The following is a 10,855-nucleotide window of genomic DNA, read 5'->3' as shown; positions in this document are numbered from 1 at the left end:
CAAATTCTTCTTGGTCACTCAAGGCTAAGAAAAAAATTCTGCTTGTAAGAACTGTAATTTTTCTTCTTCTCTCTCTTTCTCTTTGTGCCAGCAAACTACCACTCTGGTGGCAAATATAAAAGTGCAGAATATATGGACCACAAGGCCGAGCATACACCGCTAACAGCGGTACATCTGCCTGCCCGTGCTGTTTGGGAGTCTCTGGAAGAGGCTTTTTAATATTATTCTACAATGTAAATGTAGGTATAGCCTATTATATAAACCATCTTAGAACATAAACCTCCATGTACAAAAAAGACTAAGAATATCTAATAATAACTAGTGCAGTGTGTCAGTTTTTGTTTTTTTGCTTTTGGTTTTTGTTTTGAAAGAATAGCTAGGTAATATATGAAACTAGTTTCACACTCTCTGGTTGGTAAAAGAGATGCTGGATTAGCTACAGTAAAGGCAGCCTTTTACCAAGTTACCACCTATTACCATCAAAAGCCTTCCATAGAAAGCAAAGCTCTAGGATCATCCCATTTCTGCTCATTATCAGACAGACAACATCACCCTCAAAGACTCTGGGTTCTGAAAGAACAAACTGGCCCAGGGTGCCAACTTCTGCTTCAAGTGAATCTGGGCCGTGTAGGGCAACAAGCACTTGTTTGCTGTCTCTATCTGCCACCACATGGACTCACTAGCATCTCTCAATAAAGACAAGGCTAGGGTAGTAGGTAAAGCACAATGTTTTACAATTAAAGGGCGCTTCACTGGTCAGCGCAAGAAATAAGTACAGGAGTCGGGGGCATTTCTTTTGGCTGTCCATCATGGGGGAGCGGAGTTGATCTCTGACTTCTATGCATTTTCCATGGCAGCCACTTCGGCCGGCACAGCGAGGCTGAAGAACGCAGACACGGCGGGCATCTCCGGGGTGCTGCTCCGCGTCTCCGTGGCCTCTCGGTTGTGTGAGCATTCGTCATTGCAGCCTGTCTCGGTCACCTTAACAAGACTCCTCTGCAGGTGTTCCTTTGGTTTGTCATCCAAAGTACCTCCTGCTGGTGATACCCGGCCATCTGCTGTCCTGACAAGGTGTGTGATCTTGGTTTTCCTTGCTTTTCTCTTTTGACTGCCCACCAAGGGTTCTTGCGCCCTTGTTGGCTCTGGAGTGTTGGGAATGGATGGGGCATTTGTAACCTTATAAGCAGGCTCTGTGGTGTTTCTGTCTTCTGAAAATATGGCTTCTGTAGGGTGAATGGCAGCCAAGAAGAGTTGCTTGTTTGACCATTTATCCCCACTTCCTTTTTCCGGAACATTAGGCTTCTCCTTTTTGTGCTTGTATTTGCTGACAATTTTGTGGAATAAGTTCTTTTTCTGAGACTGGAAAGGACCTTTGCTGGTTTGGGTCGGTTCTGAGGACATATGTCCGGTCTTCTTCTTTTTTCTTGGGACAGGTACACATTTCTGGTCAAATGTAACAGGACTATACTGAGGGAGGCTGTTGAATTTCTTTTCAAATTCTTCATCCAGCTTTGCTGAGCCAAGGAGAGAGTCTTCCTTTGGCTTTGTCTTCTTGAACTTCTTGCTTCCACTGGTCCCACTCTGGTGAAATGTCCAGCTTTCTTCATGCCAACACTCTTCATGATCAGAGGACTTTCCTTTTCCTGACCTTCGTTTCCCTCTGCCAACATTAGCTCGCAGAGAGGTGAGCATACCCTCAGACACCAGGGTTTTATAAAGAGCACCTTTGCAAGACCTCTCAGATTTCCGGGAGCCACAAGTCTCTATTTTTCTGTGACACTCACTGTCCTCAGGCTTGGCCTGTCCCGATAGACTGGGTGGTAATGCATCCTCCGTAGGGGTCAAAGGTTCTGCTTTTATACCCTCTGGGACCTCACCAGAAATGTTCTTGCTGGCAGAAATACTGATAAAATCTTGAGGTCTTGACTCTTGGGTGGTGTCTGAGGATCTCTCCTTTGACATTTTCTTCTCTCTTGATTTCACTTTCTTCTTTGGTGGCTTGGCATCCAAAATGCTTCCCTTGCCACTCGAGGATGTATGCACCTGCTTGCGAGGGGTATCTCCAAGCTTCTCGATGCCCCAGTCTCCCTTTGCAACAGCTTCAATGGTGTACATGACACTCTCGATATCAGATTCCGAGGACTGCCTCTTTTTGCAAGTCTTCTTGGGTGTGGATTTATCATTTCCCTGTCGATCCATTTTGGTTTTCTTCTTTTCCTTTTTTAGCTTTTCTGGTTTGCTTAACGCTGTGGGAATCTCGATGATCCTAATGCCATGAGGATGGCACATGTGATCCTTCCTACTGGGAACATCGCTTATTATTATCTTGCTACTGCCAGAGTAAGAAAAATCAGGGAAGTGACTACATTTTTGATCTTCCTCTAATTCTTCCTTTTTAATTGCTTTAGGAGCTTCCATTTTTATACCCATTATATCATCCATTCGCAGCTCCTCAAAATTTCTTAATTCCTTAGAATCTCTTACATTTTCCTTAGCTGATTTTTCAAATTCTGCTTCTTTCTGGAACCTGGCTTCATCTATTTTTTCCATTTTCATTTCTCTTTCTTCCTTGCCCTTCTCCAGTTCTTGAATTCTTCCGCCATCTGATTCTTTGGCTTTTATTAGCTTTGATTCTTCCATTTTCACCCCCTCTGATGCCAGGCACATCTCTGCCAGTTGAAAGAGTGCAGACTCTCCACAGCGTTTTACAGGTTCAGCACCGCCCAACTGTGAAGTCTTCGAACAGATCTCTGCAAACTGAAACAAGGCTGATGCTTGACATTGTTTTGACGGAACATCAGGGTGGGAGGTACCTGAAGATATCTCGGCAAACTGAAATAATGGTGACTCCTGACGCAATTCAGAGGATTCTGAAACATCAGGCCTGCAAGTGCCAGAGGATATCTCTGGTGTACCAAGAACATGTTCTCCAGCTAAAAGCAGCATGCTCAGGCCTCCCATTTGAGTAGGATCAGCCAGCCCAAAGTTAAGCTGAGGCATTTCTTCAGGCTTTGTTTTCTTGGGGCTTGGCAAGGCTCTTGAAGAGTCAGATGGGAAGGCCCATAGTTTCTCCCGTGGATTGACAGTGGATGTTGGGGATTTCACAGGCTTGTTTGTGGTAGCACACCATTTGTAGCCAGGATTTGCTTTCATAAATGCATGTTTATACTCCTTGGCCATGTCTGTGTATTTCTGCTTTTCCTTTGGATCGAGAACAGCCCACCAATCAGCTAGTATCTTGGTAGCACCTCGGTTATCAAGCCTGTTCCTGTGTTCCTGACGTACAAGAGAGCGATGACGTTTGCAAAATAAGAGAAATGCATTCATTGGTCTCCGGGCTCGCTGTTCTGGTGATTCATCATCTTCAGTTTCACCATCTTGCTCTAGACCAGTGGCCCCAAGAAGTTGAACCTTATCAATATCCTCCTCTTCGTCTTCCTCTTCTTCCTCTTCTGAAAAGTCAAGAAGTTTCTTTGCTAGCAATGGATGCCACTGAAGGCACTTTCGTTTTGGTCGTTTTCCAGCTCCTTCTCCTTCTGCGGAATAATCTTTATTTCTATGACTGCCTTTCATTACTCTGACCGGTCAAGTCAAGACTTTCCATCGTGAGTTCAATGGAACATCAGAACTTCCAGCTTCTGTGATGCAGCAGAATTCCAGGAAGGCAAACGGAAAGTACACAGGGAGGAAGATGAACTGCGGCAAAGCCTGTGTCCTATGATACTGACCGCGCGGGTTCGCCGGGCGCGAGGGCGTGTGTGTGGCTCGCCCTCAGCGGCCAGTCAGGGCTTCTCTATGGGAAAGTGGAGAGAGAGGAGCTCGCGGAGGCGCTCGGCCTCCCTTCACTGTACACTCCAAGATTCTGATGTTTAAAGAGTGACTCTCATAACCACTAAGGACCTACTCTATAGCACAGGGAACTATACTCAATATTTTGTAATAACCTATAATGGAAAAGAATCTGAAGAAGAATATATATATATGAATCACTGTGCTGTACACCTAAAACTAACACAACATTGTAAATCAACTATACTTCAACTTAAAATGATGAATTAATTAATCTAATTAAATACAATTTCTTCCCTAAAAAAATAAGAATGACTCTCAACTCTTCTAAACATATAAAATATTTTCTTAAACCTTAATCCACCCACTCCTGACACGTTAGGACCTGAGGCAAGACTGCGCTGTGCTGGAGGCTGAGGCCCTGCCCTCCAGCTCTGGGTCTGCCCCGTGTCCTGTAGGGCCTTGCTTACGGGACGGAACGTGGACGCCCAGCCACGTAGCCAAGCTCCCACCTCCCCTGCTGCACACAGATGAGCTTGGCCCCCTGGGGCCTGCAAGCGTCACATCTGTGGCTGGGCTCGTCTTCTAGACCATGGTCGTCACCTGGAAGCTTCTTAGAAATGCAGAATCTCAGGTCCCACCCAGACCTACTGAACAGTAGTCTACTTTTTCATAAAATCTCTACGTGACTTATGTGCAAGTTAGAGCTTGAGAGCCTTTGCTCTCACGTGGGAGGCTGAGGTCAGAGGCACCCATCTCTTAAGTTTAAGAGACTCCCTGTTAAAATGCTTTGTTCGTCTTCTGACCTCTGAAGGACTTGAGAAGATTCTGGCCAATGATCAGTTCTGTTCAATTCCTTGTTGGACTTAAGGTACATTCCAAACCATAGCTGATTTTTCCTCTTATACATTTCATTTTTTTCGGTCAGGTAATTTTCCTTAAGCTGTATTCTTAGTTAGAATGCACCCCACCCACCCTACTCTGTCAATATCACCTGCATCAGGGTGGCCACCTCTTCCGTGAAGCCCACCGCAATACCCCCAAGGAAGAGCTTCCGTTCTGACCCCATCCTCCTTAGTTGAAAACTCTGGTAGCGCATTCACTGGGTCGGCTCTGGTTATACAACTGAATCCTCCATGAGACAATCAGCTCCCTGACATAGGAGCTGAGTCCCATTCAGATTTAGATTCTCCATTGCCCATAGCTGAGTCTATCAGATTTTAAATACACATGTGAAATTAAATCTGCCTCTCTTAAGTTTATTTTTGTGGCTCCTGCAATTCTCTGCTTGTGCCAGAAAGGAGATGAAAATAGCCCTGCAATTTTAATGAAGGTGGGTTTTACTCCTGGGTCTTACCACATTTAGGAAAGTGTATACATTTTGTACTTTCATGCAAAATTGTGCTTGGCACCGACCTGGTGGTCACGAAGGGAAGCAAGGGTGTTCTTCGATGAGAATTCTTGGGCAGCTGGGTCTAGTTCTGTTAGTGAACAGTATTCAAATGGAGGAATTGCTTTAGCTTGGAAAGTAGACCTCAGATATAGGAGGAATAGAGCAGAAGAAAAAGGAACTTATGAAAAACGGAATACAGAAGTGTAAAGGAAAGGTCAATGTCTATGACTGGCCCAGTCTTCTGGCTGTCTGTGTCCATGGATCATAACTCAGGAGTCATGGGAGTGCAGAGAGGGGGCAGGAACCTGCAACGGGGAGTCTGTGCTCTAGTTTTGGCTCTTCTGCTAATTAACTGAGCCCCTGAGAAACTCACTAAATATTTGTGGGTCTCTGTTGTCACATCTGAAACATGAATAGTTGGTCAATGCTTCTTAACCAGAGAAGAAAGCTAGAAAAATGGGGGGGGGGTAGGGGATCTTGTTTAAAGACACGTGGCCAGGTGGGACACCCAGAAATGCGTATTTGCTGGGTTTGTGATGGGCCCCAAGTATGAGGTGCCTTTCTGATATTCAGTTCTGGTTAAGCATCAGTAAATCAGATGCTCTCTTAACATTCCTTCTAGCTCAAATATTCCCCAATTTCATGACTACCAGCCCCGTAGTGAATGCATGGTTAGGAGTCTACGGGTCTGGCAGACACTGCTGGTTGTACCCCTCTTCCTTTAGGAACAAAACCCAAAGTTTTTGCTCCACACACGCCTCCCAGAATAACTATGACATTTCCCAGCTTTCCTTTCGGGATGTCCGTGGACTAAATTCTGGCCAAAGGGAAGTGGTGAGTGTAGGTTCTGGGAGCGCTCTTAAAAGACAGAGGTGTGCCCTCTTGCTTCTTCTTGCTGACAGGCATGCATAGATGATAGTGGAAGATGGGCCAGCTGGGTCAGTGCCGGACATGGGAGCTGCCATAGGAGATGGGAGGGAACCAAGACAGTGTGGCCTGGGTCCAGGATACCAGGGAGTCGTGTCAGGAGGGAACTTCTACCCCCAGGCTTCCTTTATGTGTGAGAGAAAGACATTATCATCTAGTTAAAGTAACTGCAATTTTGCTCTTACTCTTTCTTTCAGCCAAACCCATTTTAAACTAAAACAATATGGAGCATGGAAAAGACTTTACGGACTCCAGTTACGCTTCCCAATCTTCATGTCAGCAGAAATTAAATGTCTGTTTACTGTGGCTTCTTGTTTTCTACTTCTGTAAGTGTAGTATGTTTATAAGACAGAGAATACTATTGTCTTTTACAGAGAGCACTTCTTTCACAGCCAAAAATTCATGGAGAGGTATCACAATTTTAGGAAGCACAGTTTTCTTTTTATGATTTTATCTTATTCTCTACAAACATATATTATTTCCTTACCATATGCCATATATATATATAAATATATATATATATATATATATATATATATATATAATTTTTGCCCTCAAAAATGGTCAGTCACCATTAATTTTGTGTGAAATTTGGTAGGACCTGAACTACAGTGAAATACCAAGAACTGCCATTTAAATTACATATTATTGCTAATAATTGTTATGACTGGCAATAAGCAAACATGTGGTGTTGAGTTTTTTAAACGCTTCTACATTTTTTTTGAAAGTTTGGGCTTTGACAAGAGCTCATTAGGAAAAAACCTTTAATTCTTTTCCTTCTTATTTATAGTTGAACAAAAGCGCACACCTCCACACACCATATATGTATACGATAATGGAATTTGTTTCTTGTGAACTTGCATTTAGCCTGTGAAAATTACCTTTAATGACTTTGAAAGATATTGTGCTTTTTGCACATTTTAAGTTTCTGATGGGGGACAGGGATGAGGGGCAGGGATGGGAGGATGGTGAAAGAAAAATTATATATATACATATACATATATAGAGAGATATAGATATAGATATAGATATAGATATAAAATTCAGGGCATAAGACCTGCAAAATTCTGGGATTAAAAGTCATGTGAATAATCGTTTCCATTTCCAAACCTCTCTTAATAAATAATGGTAAAATGCCACAGTAGATATTTCAGGCCATTTAATAAAACTCTCTTTCTCTGTCTCTCTGTCTCCCTTCTCTCATACACACACACACACACAGCACACCCCAAAACAAACTCATTCTCACATACAGAATAGAAACTAAACCAAATCAAAGAAAGATGATTGGGTGGGGAAAGGAAATGGGGACTCTTATGAAGAGCTCTCTCTGTTTACCTTCATTCCTCTCATCCGGGTCAGTGTAGATGGAAGCCAGAGTAAAGAGGGAAAAGATAACAAAAGCCAATAAAATGAATGCCATTTCCAGGTTGGTAAATGGAAGCTCCATGAAAGACCACAAACTTCTTCGCCTGCAATAGAAAGCAGACACTGGCTTAGTATACCCTGGTCCAGAGAGAACTTGTTGAGTAATTATTTATTGTAGAATGAGATTTACTAAGACTTTTTAAGATACTTCTGTGCACCTGGAACAACACACCTGGCACTAGCAGAAATGGAGGGTGCTCTCGTTTTTTGAAATTTGGCATCAGTCTTGGTGTAATTGAACTTAGACTTTGCTGTGTAGACTGGAGGAGAACATGGGAGTCTGAAGGGCAGAGTCAATTTATGTTTTATGAGCTTTTTGGACAAAGCCCTGGGAGTAAAGTTAGAGTATATTTCATATCATGAAGGAAAAAATAATGTTGGTTTCTATCTCACTGACCACACCCAGGTTCAGAGTAATGTTCTTGTGCCTGAAGTTATCCAGCGTTTGCCAACCAGGTGATAAATCTACAATGGAAGCAATTTTTAGTGAAGAAACCATAGTCTTCAGAGTAGCTGGATCAAACTCAACCCAAATAAAGATAAATGTGTTAACAATTCAACCATGAGAACTTCCAATCTCAGACTCGAAAAAGGAGAGCTCGTGTGTCTAGAAAGGAAAGCATAGTTCCATTGGGGGGAAAGGATAACATCTAGCTGGAAATAACCTCTGTCTTTCTGTCTTTCAATGTTTACTACATAAATGGAAAATATTTAAAACACTGCAGACATATGTGGGAATGTGATAATTTTAAGAAGACCCAAAGAAAGAGATTTCACATCTTTCCACTGCAACGCATTCCAAAGTCTTTATTTACTGTCTATTTTAGGGAAATAACTTATTGGGGTCTTTCACCTAAGGGTTCAGTCTCCTTTAAATATATTTTTTAAATGACTTCATCATACCCTGTAGTTGAGAGACAAGATTTGAGGTGGGAGTTCGGCTTGCTCTCTTTCCTAGTTGCAGTCTTCCAGTGTTGCTATAGCAGAACAGAGGTGGGTGAGGGGATAATAAGTTCTTTAAAATCTGCTGGTTTTGAACAGATTTCTGATTCTTTTTTTTTCTTTTGGACATACTTCTTACAATTGACAATAGTTTGGGGGATATTGATCAGAAGTCTGTAGCTTTTCGTAGGTTTGTAGGACAGAAAATTAGACATGGAATTTATGTGTCATAGGTATGCACATGTTAAGATATGAAGAATACTACCGGGGCTTCCCTGGTGGCGCAGTGGTTGAGAATCCGCCTGCCAATGCAGGGGACACGGGTTCGAGCCCTGGTCTGGGAAGATCCCACATGCCGTGGAGCAACTAGGCCCGTGGGCCACAACTACTGAGCCTGCGCGTCTGGAGCTTGTGTTCCACAACAAGAGAGGCCGCGACAGTGAGAGGCCCGCGCACCGTGATGAAGAGAGGCCCCCGCTCGCCGCAACTAGAGGAAGCCACGCACAGAAACGAAGACCCAACACAGCCCAAAATAAATAAATTAAATTAAAAAAAAAATAAAAGAATACTACCAAGGGGGTTAAGATGTATCTTGGAAATTTTTCACATCAGTGCACATTGGTCGAGCTTATTCTGGTTACTGGAAGCTGAGCATTCTAGAGTATGGCTCTACTGTTATTTAACCACTCATATTGATGGGAATTTGGGTTCCTTCTAATTTTTTGTCATTGCCAACAACGCAGCAGAAAATATTTTTTTGTAAATATAAATTTTCACACAGGTACACATATCTCTAGGAAAGATTTATAGAAGTAGAACTGCTGGATGTATAAACTTTTGAAATGTTCCTTCACAAATTTCCCTGAAATTTACAACCTTATCAGTACTATATGTAAAGAACTGGTTCCCAAATCCTTCCTCAACACTCCCTCTTTCGGTTTTCCCCCCCAATTTGAAGTTAAAAATACGATCTCATGTTTAAATTGGCTTTTCCCTGATTTCTAGTGAGGTTGAACATTTTTTATGTGTTGATTTATTATTTATACAGTTTGCTCTGTGAATAACTTGTCTTTATCTTTTGCCCAGTTTTAAACTGGGCATTTGTAATTTTCTCACTGATTTGTAGACACTCATTATAAACTTTGGATAAAAAATTCCTTTCAGGGCTTCCCTGGTGGCGCAGTGGTTGAGAGTCCGCCTGCCGATGCAGGGGACGCGGGTTCGTCCCTAGGTGAAGTAGGTGAAGCTTCCTTGCCCAGTCAAGATTTCTGTTGGGCTACATGTTTTTCTACAGTGACTGATTTCTGTTCTTATTTGGACTCATATTTGCAAAGAAGCACTATATGTTATGTTTCAACTTTAAATTTTAAAATACATCATATGGTCCAGAACAAAAGCAATGTTCTTAAGTACCTCTGAATGTTCAAATGTAGATGATCTATGTAAATTCAGTTAGGGATCAAAATAGCCAGACTTCTTCCAGTGAATACTGAACTGACAGTCTTTGAAAATCTTTCTCTGGAGACTTCTTACAGTAACAGGGAAAAATGTGGGTTCTTGGTCAGTTTCTCAATAAATACAATTTCCTGAAATATCTGAGGGCTTTGTCATACCTTATACCCTTTTCAACAAAGAAAGTTGTCTTCACTATTCCCTTATAAAAAGGCATAGAGTAAGAGAATTGAGAATGTTAATTACAAATGAGAGAGTGGATTTACAAACTATTAAGAGCTGCAGAACTCTTGCAATACTAAAATATTCTGAGTTTTTTTTTATTTTTTATTTTTTTGCGGTACGCGGGCCTCTCACTGCTGTGGCCTCTCCCGTTGTGGAGCACGGGCTCCGGACGCGTAGGCTCAGCAGCCATGGCTCACGGGCCCAGCCACTCCGCGGCATGTAGGATCTTCCCGGACCGGGGCACGAACCCGCGTCCCCTGCATCGGCAGGTGGACTCTCAAACACTGCGCCACCAGGGAAGCCCAATATTCTGATTTTCTATTAAATATTTTTTATTCAGTTTTAAGATCACAGTTAAAGTACTTTAGCATGTTATACACATGACTTACATGTGCAATTTTTAGAAATTAAATTAAGTATAAGATTTTGAGGAAAGAAATTATATAAACGTGTATATTGACTTTTACTACACAAACATCTAAGAAACCAATAATTCTGTTGTACCATTAAGTGGAAATCATTTATTACATGGCACGTTTACACCAACTCTAAAGACAACCAAGCCAATTTCTGAAAGCAAGAAAAATGAGCAATTCGGTCATGCTGAAAACTGTCAACAGACTTAAGACCTGGTGGCCAAATGAAGCTGTGGTTAATTTATAATAGGTAAGTAAGCAATTCAAACCTATGGGAAAAGTT

General features: G+C 42.2%; 1 protein-coding gene across 2 annotated transcripts; it reads right to left on the bottom strand.

Moving 5' to 3' along the window:
* Positions 1-837: 837 nt before the first annotated feature.
* Positions 838-3,573, bottom strand: LOC132486848 (HMG box transcription factor BBX-like). Of its 2 annotated transcripts, XM_060094431.1 has the most exons (2): positions 1,371-3,573; positions 838-1,280 (listed from the first exon to the last, which is right to left on the bottom strand). In XM_060094431.1, exons 1-2 carry the CDS (start codon positions 3,571-3,573, stop codon positions 838-840), a joined length of 2,646 nt encoding a protein of 881 aa, XP_059950414.1. The 2 variants fall into 2 exon arrangements, with proteins under 2 accessions (XP_059950414.1, XP_059950408.1); XM_060094425.1 differs by having other exon boundaries at positions 838-3,573.
* Positions 3,574-10,855: the final 7,282 nt, after the last annotated feature.

This window comes from Mesoplodon densirostris, chromosome 1, assembly GCF_025265405.1.
Source record: "Mesoplodon densirostris isolate mMesDen1 chromosome 1, mMesDen1 primary haplotype, whole genome shotgun sequence".
In the NCBI taxonomy this organism is placed as follows: Eukaryota; Metazoa; Chordata; class Mammalia; order Artiodactyla; family Ziphiidae; genus Mesoplodon; species Mesoplodon densirostris.
Note: the sequence above shows the minus strand (reverse complement) of the source record. Positions and strands in the feature narration are given on the sequence as shown.